The sequence below is a fragment of the Carcharhinus amblyrhynchos genome, chromosome 24, assembly GCF_965287045.1.
Source record: "Carcharhinus amblyrhynchos chromosome 24, sCarAmb.v2.hapA, whole genome shotgun sequence".
Classification (NCBI taxonomy): domain Eukaryota; kingdom Metazoa; phylum Chordata; class Chondrichthyes; order Carcharhiniformes; family Carcharhinidae; genus Carcharhinus; species Carcharhinus amblyrhynchos.
The window spans coordinates 31,563,182-31,586,293 of NC_137347.1; the positions used below are offsets into that span (position 1 = coordinate 31,563,182).

The window sequence follows — 23,112 nt, forward strand, 5'->3', positions numbered from 1 at the left end:
TACTGTGTGCAGTTTTGGTCGCTGCACTTACGCAAGGATATTTTGGCCTTGGAGGGAGTGCAGAGGAGGTTTACTAGGCTGATTCCGGAGTTGAGGGGATTGAATTATGAGGAGAGGCTGAATAAACTAGGCTTGTACTCATTAGAGTTTAGAAGAATGAGGGGAGATCTCATTGAGATGTATAAGATGTTGAATTGGATGGATAGGATAGAGGTGGAGAGGCTCTTCCCGCTCAGAAAGGACAGTAGGACTAGAGGCCACAGCCTCAGGATAAAGGGGGGGCGGTTTAGAACGGAGTTGAGGAGGAAATTCTTCACTCAAAGGGTGGTGAATCTCTGGAATTCTCTGCCCGTTGAAGTGGTGGAGGCTGCCTCGCTCAATATTTTTAAGACGCGGGTTGATAGGTTTTTGATAGGCAAGGGGATTAAGGGTTATGGGGAGAGGGCGGGAATGTGGAACTGAGCCACAACAGATCAGCCATGATCTTATTGAATGGTGGGGCAGGCTCGAGGGGCTAGATGGCCTACTCCTGCTCCTATTTCTTATGTTCTTATGTAAAATTTAGTATTCTGTTATAGCCCTGAATTTTAAAGAAAGAACTGGCCTCAGTCAGTGGCATCCAGAAGAGGAGTGGAACAGGATTTGAATTATGACACAGAACATCAACATGCTAATTTTGAATGTCACTGCACAGTTATTCATCTGGAAAATTGCCTTTCTCTCCCATTATCAGATGTCCCTCTACAGCCTACCCTTCCCAGAATGAGGATAGTTGAGAAACCAGCACCTCACCTTCTCAGCAATACAGAAAACCCGTTTGGATTAATTTTCTCTCCCTGGTGGTCAGAAGTCTGTTTTGTCACTGGTTCCTCATTTGAACAGTACTTTGTTATGTGCCTCAGTCAAAAGAAAACTTTCAAACTGACCTTTGCAGCAGAAGAGGCTTTGTCCCAGTTTCCACCCTGCAAATTGTAGTGTCCGCTCCCAATCCTAGCCAAAATCTCACTTGGAGTATCATCTGGACCATTAGCAAAAGGGGTATATCTAATTCAAGATAACCAAAGAGAAAGCATGTCAGAAGACTTGAATCTTGTTAACGGTCAGATATTGCAACATCCATATTCATTAAAATGCATGAAAAGACATTCAGCTAAGGCCCTAACACATAGACTTTAGAAGAAACAATATCAGTAGCTTAAAAACAGATGCATAATCATTTCAATATCAAATGTCCTAACCTATGAAAGCTGTCAGACTAGACTCTTTTACTCAAAAATGGAACAGAAAATTACAAGGAATTGATGGAATGGAACTGCATTCTAGTCAAGAAGTACTTAGTTGTTATCAGCTGATGTTAAATATACAGCCCAAATGGTGTTAAATATTGAAGGCTATATTGCTAAACTCTTGCCTCAAATTTCAGCAACTTCAAGAGATAATATTTGAAGCCTAACATGTACAGTTATACCTTCAGTCTGAAAGCACTGCATTTTGTTATACTTCTATAATTATATTTTATGCGCAGTTAGCTGGTTACAACTTTGTTAAACTGTCTCTCGTCATCACCTCATAACCAGCCATGAATATCAATTTGCAGGCAAGAGTCAACTATCTTCTTCATGATGGCACTTCTTAACATTTTTGTTGAAGAGTATAATAGTTCAGCTGCTGCCTTTCTCATATAATTATTAGTAGTGTTGGGAAATTCAGAGTACTTTAAACAGCAGCTTTAACCAAAGCCAGATTAAAATTCAAACGCTGGTTCTGCAATTTAGGAATTCATCTGCCTTGTTCATACACCCACTCATGAATCTGCAGATGCACAATGCATTGTACAGCAATTAAATTACATGCTTGAAAAATAAATCAGGGCCATCAGGGTGCTTTTGAAAAAGGACATGATTTTAAAAATGTACATGCTAATCATCTCCACACACATTGCACAAATTACTTACATAGGCATAAGAGACAGGCAATTTGCACACAGATCCAACAGTAATGAGATTAATTTTGCAAGTCTGTTTTGTTGTGTGTCTGAATGTGGATGTTGACCAGGTCAGTTGGAAACTTTGAGTCGTGCCATGAAATCCTCAAAAGCACTCAGGGGAGCCACCATTTCATGTCTAACTGAAGGATGACAACTCAGATAGCACCACTCCAACAAATATGCTGAACCGTCAATTCAGGAAGGCTGCTAAATAGTGGAGCACAAACTTCTGATTTAGAGGGCAGAGTATCATGAACTGAATCAACCTGATACACAGGGAGAAATTCAATAAAAGATGCAGAGAGACTCAACGTAACCCAACACCAGGAATGTGATAGCTAATTTTGTTCCAATTTGCCAAACTGTGATTTGTACAAAAGCAGTTGGAGAAAGTCTGTTACTCCTTGGAATTAAATTAGATTTTATTTTATACACATCATAGAATTATAGAAGCATAGAATTCCTACAGTGCAGGAGGAGGCCATTCAGCCCATCAAGTCTGCGCCAATTCTCTGACAATGTATCTTACCTAGACCCTCTCCCTGTAACCCCACACATTTACTATGGCTAATCAGTCTAACCTCCACATTTTAGGACATTAACGGCAATTTAGCATGGTCAATCCACCCAACTTGCATATCTTTAAACTATGGGAGGAAACCAGCGCAGACACAAAACGTGCAAATTCCACACAGTCATCCAAGGCTGGAATTGAACCTGGGTCCCTCACATTGTGAGGCAGCAGTGCTAACCACTATGCCACCCACATCTTACAAGGCATTGCACAATTTTACACCTGTGCTAAGGCTGTTTTGTCGACTCTACAAAACCAGTGCACCATCACTTTTATATCAGTTGCGTGTATGTGTGTGTGTGGGGGGGGGAGGGGATACTGTAGATTCTTTTTAACATTGATTCACTTAAACATTGTTTTGCTTTAACGTGATTATTGAAATGATGTCAATATATCCATTTAATTTTCCCAGTTTCACTTTAATATCATTTGCCACAGATTTCCTGTTCTATGGCCTGCCTGTGCACATGACCTCTCCTGTAATGCATCTGGTCTCACTGTCTGTCCCTCTTCCTCCCATTATCACCCTTGCTTCTGCCCAGCCTTGGCTCCCAGCCTTGCTTCCTGTCATTGCTTCCCAGTCTCTTATTCCCAGTGGTTCTTGCTGCACCACTTCTGGCTCCTGTCACTGGCTTTGCTGCTGAACTTGTACTGAAGTCCTGGGATCCATCTAGTGGCAGAGGTTGGTTGGTGTGGGTAGTCAGAACTTCAACTGCTACCTAAATGACCAATTTCTGCCACTAGATGGAGCACAGTCAATCTAAATGGGCTTATCCAATGAGTGGATCATCTAAATACAACCGTTGAAGACATTGTATGCAGCCCCTGAAGACAGTTACAGGCACATTAGAATGGACGAATCTGCCTGGAGCTGCTCCTCCTATGGCAGACCATTTATTTCCCTGTTTGCTGCTGATAGGCTCGTTGTGAGCCTATTAGGTGGAAGAGAAACAATCCATGTTTGGAGATGTAGCAAACACGAGTCTTTGGATCCTAAGGAATCGAGGGCCACCGAGCTGAGGAGTAGGGCCTAGTGAACTAAGGAGTGGTGTCCACTGGCTTCACTGAGTGGGGAGAGAATTCAGAAATCGGAAGCACAAAGGGACTTGGGAGTCCTAGTTCAGGATTCTCTTAAGGTTAACTTGTAGGTTGAGTTGGTAGTTAAGAAGGCAAATGCAATGTTAGCCTTCATTTCAAGAAGATTAAATTACAAAAGCAGGGATGTACTGCTGAGGGTCCAGAGGAGGTTCATGAGAATAATCCCAGGCATGAGGAAAGTTTGAGGACTCTGGGTTTGTACTCAATGGAGTTTAGAAGGATGAGGGGGCATCTCATTGAAACTTACATAATACTTAAAGGCCTGGATACAGTGGATGTGGAGAAAATGTTTCCATTAGTAGGAGAGATGAGGATCCAAGGGCATAAACTTAGAGTAAAGGGATGACCCTTTAGAACCAAATGAGGAGGAATTTCTTCAGCCAGGGTATGATGAATCTGTAGAATTCATTGCCACAGAAGGCTGTGGAGGTCAGGTCATTGAGTGTATTTAAGACAGAAATAGATAGGTTCTTGCTTGGTAAGGGAATCATAGGTTTCAGGGTTAAGATGGGAGAGTGGGGTTGAGAAACATATCAGCCATGGTTGAATGGTGAAGCAGATGCAATAGGCAGAATGGCCTAATTCTGCCCCTATATATTACAGTCTTATGGACTGACTGAAGACTATATGACAGGGGTTGAGAGTGCAGGATCAGAATGTGTTCATAGGTCTGCCTCACTCCCAGTGTGTGGGTTTTCATTTGCTCTCACCCACACACTCACATGGTCATGGATTCTCATCCACTCTCCCATCGATCTGCAAGATGTAGCAGTTGGGGCCATTGTCAGACAGATGCCAAAATTGGGGCCATTAAGACTGTTAGGTGTCACTACAGAGGCAGAGGTTGAAATTGAATTGCAACAGCAGACCACCAACGCAGTCTTTTTAAAAACCATGTTTACTGTTGAATCAAGCTTTAACTTTCTGAAATTTGCTCATCAGCCCCTTGACTGAGCCAAGTTTTGACATGTGCCCTCCACGCAAAAGGTTTGTCCAAGCCTGATCCAAAAGTACGATTAATAGATAAGTGTACTGTGATTCCCTTTTACATGTTAGTTTGTACAGTATTGTACACTGCATTTCTTTTTAGGAGTGCACAGTGCTACATATGTATAGTACAGTATTTCAACTTGTACATTGCTCACCCAGAAAAAACAATGTATGAAGGAACTTAACTCCGTCTTTAAATGACTTTAAATGAATTGTAGGGAACCTACAATTCATTTAAAGCCATTTCACTTAAAGTTACAATTTTCAGGAAAGCAACCACAATGTTAAGTGGGCACTCCCCACACTCCCGAACTGGAAGACAGCAGAATCCTGCACTGCCATCTTCAGGGACTAAGGCACTCAATGTACCATTTGGCGAGTACAGTAATTTCAGAGCTTGACAAAAAAGTGGCAATAGAAACATAGAATCCCTATAGTGCAGGAGGCGGTCATTCGACCCATCATCTGCACCGACATCAATCCCATCTAGGTCTTATCCCCATATCTCTACATACTTACCCCGCTAACCTATGCATCCTGAGACACTAATGGGCAATTCAGCATGGGCAAATACCTAATCCGCACATCTTTGGACTGTGGGAAGAAACCGGAGCACCCAGAGGAAACCCACGCAGACACGGGGAGAATGTGCAAACTCCACATGGTGACCCAAGCTGGGTCCCTAGAGCTGTGAGGCAGCAGTGCTAACCACTGTGCCACCGTGCTGCCCAATAGGATTATAGGAATTGCTAGACAAAGGTAGACCAAGGTTTATCTGGTTGTTCCACCATCCTGTCAACCACATGATCTAACAATAATAGAATTGTTGACTTCATGGTTGTCAATTTTTAATCATTTGTCTACAAGACAAGGAAAACCCCCAGAGCACTGGAAACCATAGGTTCAAAGTTATCTATTCTCCCAAGCATACTACAGCAATCTTCTAACATTATCCATGGCAAAGTACAACATAAAAGCATGAAGGCTACAGGTTGCAGCATTTTGTGTTTTTCTATAAGCCAATAGAAATAGGAACATAATAAAAAGAAACTGGGTGAGCCATTTAGCCTGTCAAGCCTGCCCTGTTATTCAATAAGATCATAGTTTATAATACTATTTATTCTGTTGTGACATTTTTTTCATGAACTGATATCAGGTGCATCTATGCAAGGACTGTGATTTGTGTTTTTTCTTAATTACAGAGAATTTAGGAACAGACCAGAAGTGAAGACTGTAGAATTACAAATCTTCTCCTGAGGAAGAAGAGAAAATACAATGCCATCCCAGCAAGGCTGTAGGGAGGAGCAATATGTAATCCCAGTTTAGCTACTCCAGGAATCAAAGAATGGAAAATCTGTGGAGATTTAAGTTACTGGATGTCACTATAGATTATGGAAATGGTTGAACAAAATTTAGTCATGATGAAGAAGAATTACTGTTTGCATACCAGTAATTGCCGTGCCAAAGAGATGCTAAGACCAAGGCATTGTTCATTTTGAGGAAAATTATTTAAGAATTTACTTTTTAGTCACATCAAAAAACTTCACATAAAATACTTACGTTGGTAAAGGAGCAAGCAAAATGTGCACAATAAAATATCACAGAAATTAAATTAATAATGGAATTACCTGTCTCCACAGGGTCTATATAGTGCAGGAGACTCTCTGAAAGAGCAATTTATCTAGGCCCATCCTCCACACTATATCCATAATTCTGTGCATTTACCGTGGCTTATCCACCTTACCTACCCATCTTTGAATGGGAAATTTAGCATGGTCAATCCACCTACTCGCATGTCTTTGGACAGTGGTGGGTTTGAGAGTGGCAAAGAGGTCTTGAGACTTAGGCTCTACTCATGGATTCCATATAAATTGATGTTTCCATAGAATGGAATAAAACACTAGTTGGAGGTCCAACAGAACCAGAGATCATAGGATAAATTGCCTTTTAGTAGTTCTTTGCAAAAGGCATTTTGCCATTTCATTTTGCACCCATCAAGCTAATTGGGATTTTTTTTAAACATATTGCATTGTCTCCACAGGTACCTGAAGAAAGCTTTTAACAATGAATAGAATTAATCCCTTACGCATTCAAATTTGTCCTGGAGTTCTTAGAACATAAAAACATAAGAACATAAGAAATAGGTGCAGGAGTAGGCCATCTAGCCCTTCGAGCCTGCCCCGCCATTCAACAAGACCATGGCTGATCTGAAGTGGCTCAGTTCCACTTTCCCGCTTTCTCCCCATAACCCTTAATCCCCTTGCCTACCAAAAACCTATCTACCCGCGTCTTAAATATATTTAGCGAGGAAGGCTCAACCACTTCAACGGGCAGAGAATTCCAGAGATTCACCATCCTTTGAGTGAAGAAGTTCCTCCTCAACTCCGTTCTAAACTGCACCCCCCTTATCTTGAGTCTGTGCCCTCTAGTCCTGCTGTCCTTTCTGAGCAGGAAGAACCTCTCCACCTCTACCCTATCCATCCCTTTCATCATCTTATATGTCTCAATGAGATCTCCCCTCATCCTTCTAAACTCTAACGAGTACAAGCCCAGTCTATTCAGCCTCTCCTCATAGCTCAACCCCCTCAATTCCGGTATCAGCTAGTGAACCTCTGCACTCCCTCCAAGGCCAAAATATCCTTGCGCAAGTGTGGCGACCAAAACTGCACACAGTACTCCAGCTGCGGCCTCACCAGTGCCCTGTACAGTTGCAGCAAGACCTCCCTACTTTTATATTCAATCCCCCTCGCTATGAAGGCCAGCATCCCATTTGCCTTCCTGACCACCTGCTGCACCTGTAGGCTGGGTTTTTGCAACTCATGCACAAGGACCCCCAGGTCCCTCTGCACCATAGCATGCTGCAGCTTTTTGCCCTGTAAGTAGTAGTCCTTCCTACCATTATTCCTACCAAAGTGGATAACCTCACACTTGCCAACATTGTATTCCATCTGCCAGGTCCTCGCCCACTCGCTCAGCCTATCTAGATCCCTCTGCAGACTTTCCACATCCTCTGCACAATTTGCCGTTCCACCAATCTTTGTGTCATCAGCAAATTTCGACACTTTACACTCGGTTCCCTCCTCCAGATCATCCATCTAAATGGTAAATAGCTGAGGCCCCAGCACCGACCCCTGGGGCACTCCACTAATCACCAACCGCCAATCTGAATAGCACCCATTGACACCCACTCTCTGCCTCCTATTTGACAGCCAATCCCCTATCCACGCTAACACCCTACCCCCAACTCCATGCCCCCTAACCTTCTGTAACAACCTTTTGTGTGGCACCTTATCAAACGCCTTCTGAAAATCGAGAAACACCACATCCACCGGTTCCCCTCTATCCACCGCACTAGACACATCCTCATAGAATTCCAATAAATTCGTCAGACACGACTTCCCCTTAACGAAACCGTGCTGCGTCTGCTCTATCAAACAATTCTTCTCAAGATGCCTCGCTATTTTCTCCTTGATTACGGATTCAAGCATTTTTCCTACAACAGACGTTAAACTAACTGGCCTATAATTCCCTGCCTTTTGCCTGCTACCCTTTTTAAACAGCGGCGTAACATTAGCCGTTTTCCAATCTTCCGGCACTTCCCCGGAATCCAGCGAGGTTTGGAAAATAATCACCAAGGCATCCACTATCACCTCCGCCATTTCTTTCAGAACCCTTGGATGCATTCCATCCAGTCCTGGGGATTAGCCATTGTTTGAAGCACAATAGCAACTTACGATAAGTATGGTAAATGATGACACTCTTTTTTTGCCAAAATGACATCTGTGTGCTTGCAGCATGATTACCTGCACACTTAATACAGTGTGACCAAATCTTGCTAGGAGATTCAGGGAGACACTTGCATGGAGGTCCATTTGGGTGGGGTAGGGGAGTGCTGGCAAGGTTGTAAGGTGCAGGAGGTGAGGTGGCGAAGGGTCCCAGAACACTGAAAGGGTACAAATGGGAGCAGAGCAGATAGAACGCATTCATCAGATTTAAAGGTCTAAATTCACAGAGAAAAAAAACGTCCTAGATGTGTGCAACCTGGGATAATCCATACAATAAGGGTCAGTTGGTCATCCTGATTCAGCTACCATTGCTGTCCAGCAAAATAAAACTGTAGCCAAATTATATCACCAACTGATACGTAGGTGGGATGCACAAAAAGGTGGTGGGGAAAAATTCACATACTGGAGGAGTGTTGAATAGGGAAGAAGCCGCACAAGGAGAGACTAGAAACAAACAACATATGTATTAAAATCAGGAGAAGTCAAAATCTGACAAAAGGACCTAACAGAGAACATTATAATAAAAGCTTCCATCACTACTACACTCAGTAAAAAAAAGCTTCACAACACTTTTGTTTTTATTTGTTCATGGGACGAGAGTCCAAGATTAGTATATATTGCCCATTCCTAATTGCTCAAGAAGGTGGTGGTAAGCCACCTTCATGAATTGTTGCAGTCCAAGTAATAAAGACACAGGGAGTTCCAGGATTTTGGCCCAGCAAGACTGAAGGAACAGCAATACAATTCCAAAGAACAGTGTACAACTGGAAAGGGAATTTGCAGATGGTAGTCTTTCCATCCACCTGCTGCGTTCGCATTCCTAGGTAGTAGACGTCATAGGTTTGGAAGGTGCTGTCATCCTGGAGATGCTACATACATTTGCTGCTGTCTGTCTGTAGTGGAGGGAATGAAGAGTGAATACTCATAGTAGCAGAAGGGTTGCTGATATTGCAGTCCTGGATAGTGTTGAACTTCTTGAGTGTTGTTAGGACTGTACTCATCCAATTAAGTTAGGAAAATTTATACTGGTCAGGAAATATGGCGCTGCCAAGAAGAAGAGAACTGTTTTCAATGGACTTCTGAAAGCAATGAATGAGGTGACAAAGACAAGGTGTTCCAAATATAGTGGCACAATGAATGAACTGTACCTGATGGTGGAAGAGAAGAAGGGAATCAGGAGCATTGCAGCATGGAGGAAATTACAGAAGGGCAATACGATTTTCATTAACATTGATAATTTGCATTTTCCCAGATAGCTTTCAGCTCTGGGATACTTTTTTGAGGCACCATTATAGATGGATAGAGTAAATTCTTGGCAAAACACTGGCTGCATGCAAAGGAAAAAGGTCACTCACCCAGCCAACATGGTATAGAGTAAAACACCCAGACTCCAGATATCACAGCCTTCATCATATCCTTGGCGTTTAAGAACCTGGACACAGACATGCCTTCATTTACATTTACATTCATTACTTGCATCAATAAAACTCTTAAATGGTCAATGAAACTCTTAAAAAAAGGCAGTGAAGCGGGAAAAACAAGACCAAAAGATCAATTCAATGTTTAAGAGATAACTCTTAGAAACAGTTTACAAATACACAGGATTTCTGTGATCAACCTAGCAGAATGCATCTCCTTTCAATGGGTATAATGTAATTGCTTACAAATATTAGTCTATTCTGCACTTTCTAGCTTGAGTCAGGTGAAGTGTGCCACTGGGGCAGCACAGTGGCATAGTAGTTAGCACTGCTGCCTCACAGTGCCAGGAACTTGAACTTTCCTCTCTTAGTCCTTTTTTAAGCTCCAAATCCCTAAATCCTGCGCACTTTCCTCCCTGCATTGAAATCAGGAATATAACCTGGACAAGCTGAGTGGGCAAATGCATGGCAGGTGCAGTATAATGTGAATAAATGTGAGGTTATCCACTTTGGTAGCAAAAACAGGGAGGCAGATTATTATCTGAATGGCTACAAATTGAGAAAAGAAAGTGCAACAAGACCTCAGTGTCTTTGTACACCAGTCAGTAAGCATGAGAGTGCAGCAGGCAGTAAAGAAAATAAATGGTACATTGGCCTTCATAGCAAGAGGATTCAAGTGTGAGAGCAGGAATGTCTTGCTCCAATTATATAGAGCCTTGCTGAGGCCATACCTGGAATATCGTGTACAGTTTTGGACTGCTTTTCTAGGATGGATATTCTTGCTATAGAGTAAGCGCAGCAAAGGTTTATCAGAAAGATTACTGGGATGGTGGGACTGAGGAAAGATCTTATTGAAACCTGTGAAATTTTAACAGGACTAGACAGGTAGATGTAGGAAGAATGTTCCCAATAGTGGAGGAATCCTGAACGAGGTGTCATAGTCCAAGGATGACAGATATTTAGGACTGAAATGAAGAGAAATTTATTAACTCTCAGAGTAGTAAGTCTGTGGAATTCACTACCACACAAAGCAGTTGAGGCCAAAACATTGTGGGGCGATCTTCCCAAAAAAAATTCTGAGTATCATAACAGTCTGAAAATGGGAGTGTTTCGCACTAGCTTTTTGGGTGAGTTCAGCACAGCAATCTTCCCACACACTCAGTTTTTCTGACAGCTGGGAGATTTGTGCTGGTGGGATTGGGAGAAGCCCAAGTGCACCAGTGAAGTCAACTGCTGCAGAGCACTTGGGTGCCATTGCACAGGGCGCCCTGATCTCCCAGTGAACTGGGGAACTTCTCCCCACTCTAGTACCATCAACATCATTGCCACCCTCCACACCAACACGGGTCACCGGCAGCAGAGCATTAAGACACTCTTGATGAGTCCCTTGGTGGACCTCCGACATACCTCCCCCCTTCCCCACCCTGTCATGCTCCCTCCCTCTCTGCATAGGCCCTCCCCTTTCATAGTCCCACCTTGGAAATACCTCCACTTGCATAGCACCCTCCCTTGAATAGCCTCTTCCCTTACAGAGCTCCCCCCCTGCATAAGACCCTGTCATCATGCATTAACTCCAACACCTTGGCACTGCCCTTGACACTTGTGGTGGCCAACCAGGCACTGTCCAGTATTGCCACTGACCTCCCCCCACCCCGGCATGGCCATGGTGCCTAGTCTCCACTGGTGGAGACCAGCAGTGATCCTTGCTGGCTTGATGTCACGCCTGCAAGGGGGAAGATTCCAGAAGGCTGGAAGTTGCTGTGCGGAATCAAGATATGTCCTTTTAACGTTTGCTTATTGGCTTCGCACCCTAAGCCATTTTCGCCGCAGAACAGGGCCGGTAGGATAGCAAACGGTGCAAACCAGTTCTTTAACCTCGCCTGTGATCTTTCTGTCTCGCCATGCTAATCAACCGGTAGGACCACTCCCAGTATGTTTTCAAGAAGGAATTAGACATAGTTCTTGGGGCGAAAGGGATCAAAGGATATGGGAGGGGTGGGTGGGTGGGGAAAGAGGTGATCAGGCTGTTGAGTTGAATAATCAGCTGAGTCATAGAGGTTTACAGAATGGAAAGACCCTTCGGCCCAACTTGTCCATGCTGCCCTTATTTCTTTAAGCAACTCTCAAATGCCTGCATTTGGCCCATTTCCATTTATACCCATCTTACCCATGTAACTGTCTAAATGCATTTTAAAAGACAAAACTGTACCCGCCTCTACTACCACCTCTGGCAGCTTGGTCCAGACATTTATCATCCTCTGTGTGAAAAAACTGCCCCTCTGCACTCTCTTGTATCTCTCCCTTCTCACCTTGAATCTATGCTCTCTAGTTTGAGAGCCCCCCCCCATCTTTGGGAAAAGATGTTGACTCTCTAGCTGATCTACGCCCTTCATTATTTTATAGAGCTCTATAGGATCACCCCTAAGCCTCCCACGCTCCAGAGAAAAAAGCCCCAGTCTTTCCAGACTCTCCTTATAACTCAAGCCATTAAATCTAGGTAGCATCCTAGTAAATCTTTTCTGCATTCTTTTTAGTTTAGTAATATCCTTAAGATGATAATAATGAATGGCAGAGCAGGCTCGAAGGACTGACTTGCTTACTCCTGTTCCTATTTTCTATGTTTCACCAAACCTGTTTTTCATAGTGCTTAAAATTGTGGAACTTCTACTCTCCATCAGTCTTCCTTCCTGTAATTTCTACACCCTTAGAACTTCTTGATTTAATCTTTCACTTTTTTCAACCATGGTAGAGCAATGTAGAGGTTTGGACTTGCATTTGTGTTTTGCAGACTCTGTGCCCATTTCCTGTAGATCAGTTTAGAAAATTGATAGCTTATGTCAAGTGAAATCAGTTTAATCACATAAAAAGTTCTCACCTCTGGAGCAACAAAGTTGGCTGTGTAACACGGAGTCATGAGAAGCCCATTGTCAGCCCTTAGCTGCTTAGCAAAACCAAAGTCACAGATTCGGATCGACTCAGGGTTACTTGACTCATCTACATACAAAATATTGCTTGGCTTCAGGTCTCTGTGAACCACCTGCAAAAGTGAAAGAACTAATTGCAATTACTGTTTAATAAGTAAAGTATATTCAATAGATCAAGTCATCTTTCAGGATTCTGTTTAAAGATTTTTCTCATGTGGCAACCTAAGAGATGGTAGATGCAGGGAGGATATTCCTAATGGTGGGGAAGTCCGGAACCAGGGGTCACAGTCTGAGGATTCAGGGTAGACTATTTAGGATGGAGGTGAGGAGGCATTTCTTCCCCAAAGAGTGGTGGGCCCGTGGAATTAATTGCCACAAGAAGTAGTTGATGTCAAAACACTGACTGTATTCAAGAAGCAGCTGGATATAGCACTTGGGGTGAATGGCATCGAAGGTTATGGGGAAAAAGTACTATTAGGCTATTGAGTTGAATGATCAGCCATGATCATAATGAATGGCGCAGCAGGCCTCTTCCTGCTCCTCTATTCTATGTTTCTATGGTGGTGTGAAGTGCAGGAACAGTTTTCACATTGGTCATTCAGTCTGAGTTAAGCACATTTGATAAGTTAAATGCAGTTTGAAGTTCTTTCCACATCTGTTGCAACATGCCTTAGCTTAACCTCGCAATAACAACCACTAATGCACCATGGATATTTCAATTTCTCACCCTTTCATCCTTAGAGTGTGTGTGTGTAATACCATTCTGTTTTAATCATTTTTCAGGGATGGAGATTGCTAACAGGTCCAGGATTTACTTTCTATCCCTGGTTGTCATTGAGAAGTCATAGTTGGTAGGGCAGCTGAGGAATAGTGGAGGATTTTTAAGGAGTTTTTTTTCAGTACTCAGCAAAAATATATTCCGGTGATAAAGAAGGACTGTAACAAAAGGGATAACCAGCCGTGGATAACGAAGGAAATAAAGGAGAGTATTAAATTAAAAACCAATGCGTACAGGGTGGCCAAAAATAGTGGGGAATTAGAAGGTTGGGAAAGATTTAAAACACAATAAAGAACAACTAAGAAAGCGATAAAGAAAGGAAAGATAGATTATGAAACTAAACTAGCTCAAAATATAAAACATGATAGTAAAAGTTTTTACAAATATGTAAAAAGGAATACAGTGGCTAGAGTGAATATTGGACCCTTAGAGGATGAGAGGGGGGATTTAATGGTGGGAAACGAGGAAATGGCTGAAACTTTAAATAAGTTTTTTTGTGTCGGTCTTCACAGTGGAGGACACAAATAGCTTACCGAATATTAATGATCGAGGGTTGGTAGGAGGTGAGGTCCTTAATACAATTACTGTTACTAAAGAGGTAGTGCTTGGTAGACTAATGGGACTGAAGGTAGATATGCCCCCGGGCCCAGATGGAATGCATCCCAGGGTACTGAAGGAAATGGCAGATGCGTTGGTGGTTATTTATCAAAATTCGCTGGACACTGGGGAAGTGCTGGCTGATTGGAAAACAGGTACTGTTATGCCGCTGTTTAAAAAAGGAAGTAGACAAAAGGGGGGTAACTACAGGCCGGTTAGCTTAACGTCCGTAGTTGGGAAAATGTTGGAATCCATCATTAAAGAAGAAATAGCAGGACACCTGGAAAGGAATGGTTCGATCAAGCAGACGCAGCATGGATTCATGAAGGGGAAGTCATGTTTGACGAATTTACTGGATTTTTATGAAGACGAGACTAGTGCGGTTGACAGAAGAGATTGGTGGATTGGTATTTTTAGATTTCCAGAAGGCGTTCGATAAGGTGCCTCACAAAAGGTTGCTGCAGAAGATTAGGGTACACAGAGTTGGGGATAAAGAGTTAGCGTGGATTGAGGATCGGCTATCTAACAGGAAGCAGAGAGTTGGAATAAATGGGTGCTTTTCTGGTTGGCAGTTGGTGACTAGTGGCGTGCCGCAGGCATCGGTGCTGGGGCCTCAACTGTTTACCATATATATAGATGCTCTGGAGGAGGGATCTGAGTGTAGGGTAACAAAGTTTGCTGATGACATGAAGATAAGTGGGAAAGTGAATTGTGTGGAGGATGCGGGAAGTCTGCAGAGAGATTTGGGTAGGCTGCATGAGTGGGTGAGGATCTGGCAGATGGAGTATAACGTCGGCAAACGTGGGGTTATCTACTTTGGAAGAAATAATAGTAGAATGGAATATTATTTAAATGGTGAAAAACTACAACATGCTACTGTGCAGAGAGACCTGGGGGTCCTGGCGCACAAATCACAAAAGCTCATTCTGCAAGTGCAGCAGGTGATCAAGAAGGCGAATGGAATGTTGGCCTTTATCACGAGGGGAATAGAAAATAAAAGCAGGGAGGTCTTGCTGCAACTGCACAAGGCACTGGTGAGGCCGCAATTGGAGTACTGTTGCAATTTTGGTCCCCTTATTTGCGAAAGGATATATTGGCCTTGGAGGGAGTACAGAGAAGATTCACCAGGTTGATACCAGAGATGAGGGGGTTAGCTTATGAGGAGAGATTGAGTAGATTGGGCCTATACTCGTTGGAGTTTAGAAGGCTAAGGGGTGATCTTATAGAGACATATAAGATAATGAAGGGGCTAGATAGGACAGAGGTCGAGAGATTCTTTCCACTTAGAAAGGAAACCAGAACTAGAGGGCACACCCTCAAAATAAGGCGGGGGGAAGGGGGTCAGTTTAGAACAGAGTTGAGGAGCAACTTCTTCTCTCAGAGGGTGGTGAATCTCTGGAATTCTCTGCCTATTGAAGTGGTGGAAGCTACCTCGTTGAACATGTTTACATCACGGGTAGATAGATTTCTGATCGATTAGGGAATTAAGGGTTATGGGGAGCTGGTGGTTAAGTGGAACAGATCCACTTCAGATCAGCCATGATCTTATTGAATGGCAGGGCAGGCTCGAGGGGCTAGATGGCCTACTCCTGCTCCTATTTCTTATGTTCTTATGAGAAGTCGGTGGTTAGACTTATTTTTCAGCCAGTGCAAACCATATGAAGTTGCTCCCACATTGCTGTTAGCTGGGAAATTTCAGGAGTTTGAACCAGCGACAAAGAAATGGCAATATATGTCAAAAAAGGATGCTATGTAACTTAATAGTCATAAAATCGTAAGAGTTTTGCAGCACAACAAGAGGCCTTTCGGCCCATTATGTCTGTGTCAGCCATCAAGCACTTGAAGGAGAATTTGGAAGTGGTGGTGTTCCCATGCTCTTGTTCTTCCACATGATAGAGACAATTTTGCAGAGTCTCATCTTCTGGATTTTCTGTTGACTAATAATTTCCAGAGAATATTTATGCAGCTATGAGAATAGAGCAGGGAATGGGATTAACTGGATATCTCCCACCAAAGAGCCAGCATATGAATAATAGGCCAAATGGCCTCTTTTCTCAATGTATGATAAACTGGATGACACTGCCAAGACGCATCAAAAATACAATAATATGGGCTGGATCCGATAGCAGGTCCCAGACATGACATTTTGCCTTTTAATTCTGCATTCAACCAATTATTCTGATTTACCAGTAATTCCTTTTCCTGTTCAAGGCATTTTCCATGATACTTCATACAAAGTTCTGGTGCATGAAGTTCATCAAGTTTTAACTTGAAGCTCAACCTTTATTAAGTCTGTTTTTACAAGTTTTTCACGTAGTTCAAGTCCTCAGTCAAGTGTTTCATTCTCCATGATTGACTCCCAATTGTTCTTACCAATTATCTTTCTCCATTAGCAGCTGGTTCACTAATGTCCTTTAGAGAAGGAAATCTGCCCTCCTTGCCTATTCTGGCCTACACATGACTCCAGATCCACAGCATCTTATATGACCTCTGAAATGGCCCAGTGAATCGCTAGGGATGGGCAATAAATGGCAGCCTAGCCAGCATCATCCACATACCCTGAACGAATTAGAAGTATTCCTCTTTCAAACGTGAAAATTGATTTTCTATATTAATGAGATTTTCCTTCAATTGCTTGTCTTCTGTAATACGTGTCTCATTTCTGACCACAGTAGTTTTCAAACGTTTGTTAAGATCAACATAATTAACTGTATGCTGCAATACTGCTGTCACCACATTACTGTCTCCACTGGCAAAATCATTACCCAGAATAACATTTATCCCTCCAATAGATGATTTAGGAATAATTCTAACCATAATAATTCAATTTCCAAAGTTACTTCTTAAATTAACTTTACACAAATAAATAGATTCATCAATTCCATTAATATCCCTTATTAATATTTATTCCTTCATAAAACTTGCTGGAACACATAATGTATCATCAGCCATCATAAATGACGCCTTCCATATCTCTCAAAATTTTGAATTGTTTACTTATGGTATTGGAGGAGTAGGGGAACACTTCTCCCTTCAAAACAAAACATCTAAAACCTCTATTAACCTGACTTCCTTCACCAGTGTTCAAAGAATTCTCTGAACTATCCTTAGTCCCCCTTTCTTGTAGATTCTGGGGGAGCAACTTTCAACTGTACCACTGCAACACATTTAACAGCCATTTCCTTTCCTGGTGCTTGTTCCAATGGAAACACAAACTTTCAAATGTCACTTTCACCCTCAACACTTCCCTTTCTAATCTGAGGTGTAATTTTCTGACTATTCCAAACAGTCTCTTCTCTACCCTGACTACCTGCCTTCCTTTCTCCTTCCCAGGTTTATAGGGATAGCTGAAAAAAAGTTTGGGTCTATGGACCAGCTCATATTTGTCAGCCATCTCCACTGCTTGTCTAGATGTTTTAACCTTTAACATGAGTCCGACTACTAAAGAAAGTTAATCTTTAAATTCTTTCAAGAGAATTATTTTTTTAAGAGCTTTGCTTGTTGACTCTACTTTTAATACCTGCAATCTAACAGTCAAAATGTCTCTGCTTTACTCTCTTGAATTCAGTATAGGACCATCTGGGCTGTTTCCTTGTGTTCTGGTATTTTCTCCACCTCCATCTACCAAACTACTTTGGAATAGTCATGTCCAGATTACTTTTGGTCATTCATTTGTTTGGCTATCTTTTTAAGTGAAGAGAGGGCTTGAAATAAATTAAAACATTCCCCCACTGGGTTCTGATCTGGAAATACGTTCTTCCTCACTAGCTCTGTTTTCTTTAATTCAGTAAGGAGTCTCACAACACCAGGTTTAAGTCCAACCAGTTCATTTGATAGTGATCCCACAAGCTTTCAGAAACGGTGTTCCTTCATCAGGTGTGTGGAAGGTTCTGGTCAGAGAAAGGCATATAAAGACTCACACAGTTTACAGACTACTGATTAGAATGCAAGTCTTTGTAGCTAACCTGCTATTCAAGTCTTAAAGATGCAGACAATGTGAGTGGACATAGCATTAGCATACGCTATGACAACAGACGAATGAACATCGCTCGACAATCACCAGGCAAGACTGTTCCCTCCCAGTTGGCAAACACTTCAGTGGCCACGGGCATTCGGACTCTGATCTTTGGGTAAGTGTTTTCCAAGGCAGCCTTCACCACACATGACAGCGCAGAGTCGCTGAGTAGAGACTGATAGCCAAGTTCCGCACACATGAGGACGGCCTCAACTGGGACCTGGGGTTCATGTCGCACTACCTGTAAGCCCCATGACTTACCTGGGCTTGTAAAATCTCACTTACTGTCCTGACTGGAGACAATACACATCTCTTTAACCTATGTTATTGCTATCTCCACTCACATTGTCTGCATCTTTAAGACTTGAATAGCAGGTTAGCTGCAAAGACTTGCATTCTAATCAGTACTCTATAAACTGTGTGAGTCTTTATATGCATGCCTCTCTGACCAGAACCTTCCACACACCTGGCAAAGGAACACCGTTTCCAAAAGCTTGTGGGATTACTATCAAATAAACTGGTTGGACTTAAACCTGGTGTTGTGAGACTTCTTACTGTGTTTACCCCAGTCCAACACCGATATTTTTTTTAATTGCCAGCTTTTTATGGACTGGTGGAGGCCAGGACAGTGCTGAATCCCAAATGATGTGCCCCTGTTCATGGTCTGGGCAGAATTTTCCATTATTTTGGTTCAATGTTATTTTGGGTGAGAAAACTGGAGGGGTCAGTGTGATTTTGTGCCGCATTTTCAGGCACTTTAAAGAAAATAATTCTTTTCCATGAGATTCACTCTGCATCTGTGGCAAGATGGCTCTATTTCACCCACTGTGGATCAATAATGTTTCAATCAGAGGGGTGCTGCATTTAAATGCCTCCCCTGCACTTGTTCACGATCTAGCCAGAGGATGATGGTGAGGAAGCTGGCACGAGGTTCTCAGATGGAGCTCTGATCAGATTGCTGGATGTGGTGGTGAAGTGTGATGTGCTGCCCCCTTAAACAGGCCAGAGGCCATCCAATAAGGTTATGAACCCTGCATGGGAGGTGTGGCAGTGTTGGTCAACTCCATCGACCTGCACAGAAGCATGGGATCTAGTGCAGGAAAAAGATGAATGGCTTTCTCCATACAGCCAGGATGAGTAAGTCCACTCATCTGTTCCTACTCACCCATTCACACACTCAGTGGGAGCTCACTCACTGCTGTTTCATGGTGCCTCCCATAAGCATCCCCAGTAATTCCTCTCCTCATTACATCCCAGCTCCCACTCACCAACCACACCGGCCAGGCATTCATACCATCTGACCCAGCACGCATTCTGTTACATTCTTCTCATCTGTTTCATTGCAGGACAATCTGGCTCACAGTAGAGAGAACACAGGCACATTGAGTAATGCCCAAGCTGAGACAGCCCTAGAGCTTGCCAGGGAGGAACATGACTGCTCCTGCACTCAGGGTGAGGTGAACACAAGAAGAAAAAATGAGATACTCACAACACATTCACCTTTCCCCCAGCTGTGTCTCTTCAACTCTTATGCCCCTGTCATGCACTAATGACATCTTCCTTCCCTCACTAATAGGGCACTGAAGGCCACCAGAGAGGGCAGCTCCAAAGTCGAGTTTTCAGACCTTCCCATCAAAGGACAGCTGTCATCCTCACTCTCCACTGGTGCAGAGACTCACACCTCATTGGGAATAATCAGCAGGCAGATTTCTGGTCATTCACTGGTGAGAACCTCACTTCAAATGATCCACAGTAGGTGGAAGCAGAACATCCCAGGGATCTGGACTTAGAGGACTGCTGGAGGCCAGGTCACTGCTGGACCCGAAATGATGTGCCCCTTGACTTGGTCACATCTCAGCCCTTGGAGCTACAAACAGAGAGTCACAAACATCAGGAAGTGATGTCAGCTACACTCCTCGGATTGTAAGGCCTAATTCCATTGTCTTCTGTCTGAGAAGATGGTGCCGGCACATCAAGGGCAACCACACCGACACTGTGTTCACTCCATGGTGGGGGATATTTACTCCACAATTCAGATCATGAACATCATGGTTCAAGGCACAAACTCCATGATTCAGGGCAGCAACTGAATGGTGCAAGCACTTGTGGGCATCTACAAGTGCCAGCACCAGAGGACGGCAGGGCATCTGGATCTTACTCCAGCTGCCTGTCTATTCCACGGAGGAACCCAGGGGCCTTGAGCACACACAGGGAGGCGGGGGGCGGGGGGTGGGGGGGGGGGGGGGGGGGGGGCAGCTGGTGCATGGAATAGGGTCTTCCACCAAAGAGACCCTGGGGCATCGAGCCCACCTGATTCCTTTTTCCTGTGATCAACATAGCTTCAGCCTGCACACTGAGGAAGGTGGCAACCGTGTTACATGAAAGCAGGCCAAGAGTCTCCAGGTCCAAGCCCTTCAGAGGATGCCCGCCAAAATCATCTCATGCAATAGTGCATGGCAGACAGCTAGCCAGCTCCACCCCACCTCAGGGCTCTTGGAAAACATCAAAAAGTCATGGTAAGGTTAGGAAATGTAATAATCTCGCCAAAGCCAGTCTTCTGTCACAAATACCCTTCATTTACATACTGGATAAAACATCCTTCAGAGAGGCTACAGTACATTGGTCAAGAGCAGAAGTCCTTTAACTGCTGGCCTGAGTACAGACAGCTTATTTTAAACTCTCGCTGCTCCTTTCTTACTGGGCGAGCCTCCACCCACTTAATGGGGAAGTTCATACTACACGAGGTCCAAGGGAAGATCTATTGACGATCCCCCATGGATATCGTAACGTCCTTATCAGGTCCATTTGTTCCCCAGCATCCCTGCAGTGGGACAGCCTTTTCCGTTGCTTGGTGATTGGTTTGGGATCAGCTGAAGACAGGATCTGGGGCTGTGAACAAAATAGGAAATTTTCACTTCAATTGGAGTACCGTAAAGCCACTGACAGAGGTTCTTACTGGGGCTCTGCTTCAGTGAGGGCACCAGTCTCTTCTGCTGCAATCCTGGAATCTGTGTTCTCATCACCTGGAGGGACAGGCGCAGGGTCAGTTTCTAGCCATGGCTCGACACCGGCAGTGTTCGTCTCCATGACTGGTAATGACACCTGTGCTGGCACAGGCTCCCTATTCCTGAGATAGTCAGGGTGCTTCCTCACAATGTTTGCCTGCACTTGAACTTTATAAGACATGGGGCCAGTTTTTTCCGTTATGATCCCAGGGACTCAACTAAGACCATCTCTGAACTTCCTCACATGGACTGGATCACTGGGTTTGAATGTTCTTTCTGACCTTTTATCATAACTTTTCTTATGGTTCTCTTATTGGGACTCCACCTTTCCTGCCAGGTTTGAGGACAATAAGCTTACTTTTTTCCACATCCCCGTCCCATTAACAATTCCTCTGGGGTGATTCCTGCCATTGTGTGAGAGGCATGGTCGCATAAAATCATGCCAGTTTGGTCTCTGTGGATGTTATGGATTGTTTCTTCATGCTGAGCTTAAAAGTCTACACTGCCCGTTCAACCAACCCTTCGATGATGGGTGACAGAGTGCTGTCTGAATGCGTTTGATTCCATTGGAAAGCATAAAGTTCTGAAACTCAGTGCTAGTAAAGGTGGTGCCATTGTCAGAAACCATGACTGCAGATATCCCGCGTGTGCAGAAAATTTATCATAGTTTCTCAATTGTGGCATGGAAGGTGGTAGAGCTCATGCAATGTATCTCCAAGCATTTGGAGTATGCATCCACTATAATCCAAAACATAGAACCCATAACAGCCCCAGCAAAGTCCACATGCACTTGCACCCAGGGCCTATAAGATCACTCCTGTGAATGGAGGGAGGCTGAATTGGGAGAGGATTTTGATACTCCTAACAAAAATCATACTATCTGACAAAGTGTGTAGTTTCTACATCAAAACCAGATCACCATAAGTTGCTCCATCATTGAAATCCCAGGATGGCCACTGTGTAATTCCATAAGAACATAAGAAATAGGAGCAGGAGTAGGCCAACTAGCCCTTCGAGCCTGCCCCGCCATTCAATAAGATCATGGCTGATCTGTCGTGGCTCAGTTCCACATTCCCGCCCTCTCCCCATAACCCTTAATCCCCTCTCTTATCAAAAACCCATCAACCCGCGTCTTAAAAATATTTAGCGAGGCGGCCTCCACCACTTCAACGGGCAGAGAATTCCAGAGATTCACCACCCTTTGAGTGAACAAGTTCCTCCTCAACTCCGTTCTAAACCGCCCCCCCTTTATCTTGAGGCTGTGCCCTCTAGTCCTACTATCCTTTCTGAGCGGGAAGAGTCTCTCCACCTCTATCCTATCCATCCCATTCATCATCTTATACGTCTCAATGAGATCTCCCCTCATTCTTCTAAACTCTAACGAGTACAAGCCTAATTTATTCAGCCTCTCCTCATAGCTCAACCCCCTCAACTCCGGCATCAGCCTAGTAAACCTCCTCTGCACTCCCTCCAAGGCCAAAATATCCTTGCGTAAGTACGGCGCCCAAAACTGCACACAGTACTCCAGCTGCGGCCTCACCAATGCCCTATACAGCCGCAGCAAGACCTCCCTACTTTTATATTCAATCCCCCTCGCTATGAAGGCCAGCATCCCATTCGCCTTCCTGACCACCTGCTGCACCTGCAAGCTGGGTTTTTGCGACTCATGCACAAGGACTCCGAGGTCCCTCTGCACCGTCGCCTGCTGCAGTGTTTCTCCACGCAAGTAATAATCCTTCCTGCCATTATTCCTACCAAAGTGGACCACCTCGCACTTGCCAACATTAAATTCCATTTGCCATTTCCTGGCCCATTCGCCCAGCCTATCTAGATCCTTCTGTAGACTCTCCACACCCTCCGCACAATTTGCCTTTCCACCAATCTTGGTGTCATCAGCAAATTTCGACACCCTACACTCGGTTCCCTCCTTCAGGTCATCTA

General features: G+C 43.8%; 1 protein-coding gene across 7 annotated transcripts in view; it reads right to left on the reverse strand.

The window, feature by feature from the left end:
- The window catches only part of LOC145357941 (ribosomal protein S6 kinase 2 alpha-like), a 234,951-nt gene that overhangs the window by 6,011 nt on the left and 205,828 nt on the right, over positions 1–23,112 (reverse strand). For 6 of the 7 annotated variants that reach the window (XM_080211530.1, XM_080211529.1, XM_080211534.1 and 3 more), the window contains 3 exons: positions 12,728–12,889; positions 9,790–9,866; positions 927–1,044 (listed from right to left, as the gene is read on the reverse strand). In XM_080211530.1, the coding sequence (XP_080067656.1) occupies positions 927–1,044; positions 9,790–9,866; positions 12,728–12,889 (357 nt within the window). Of the gene's footprint in view, positions 1–926; positions 1,045–8,758; positions 9,583–9,789; positions 9,867–12,727; positions 12,890–23,112 lie in introns of those variants that run through there. The other variant, XM_080211533.1, reaches the window with a different exon arrangement.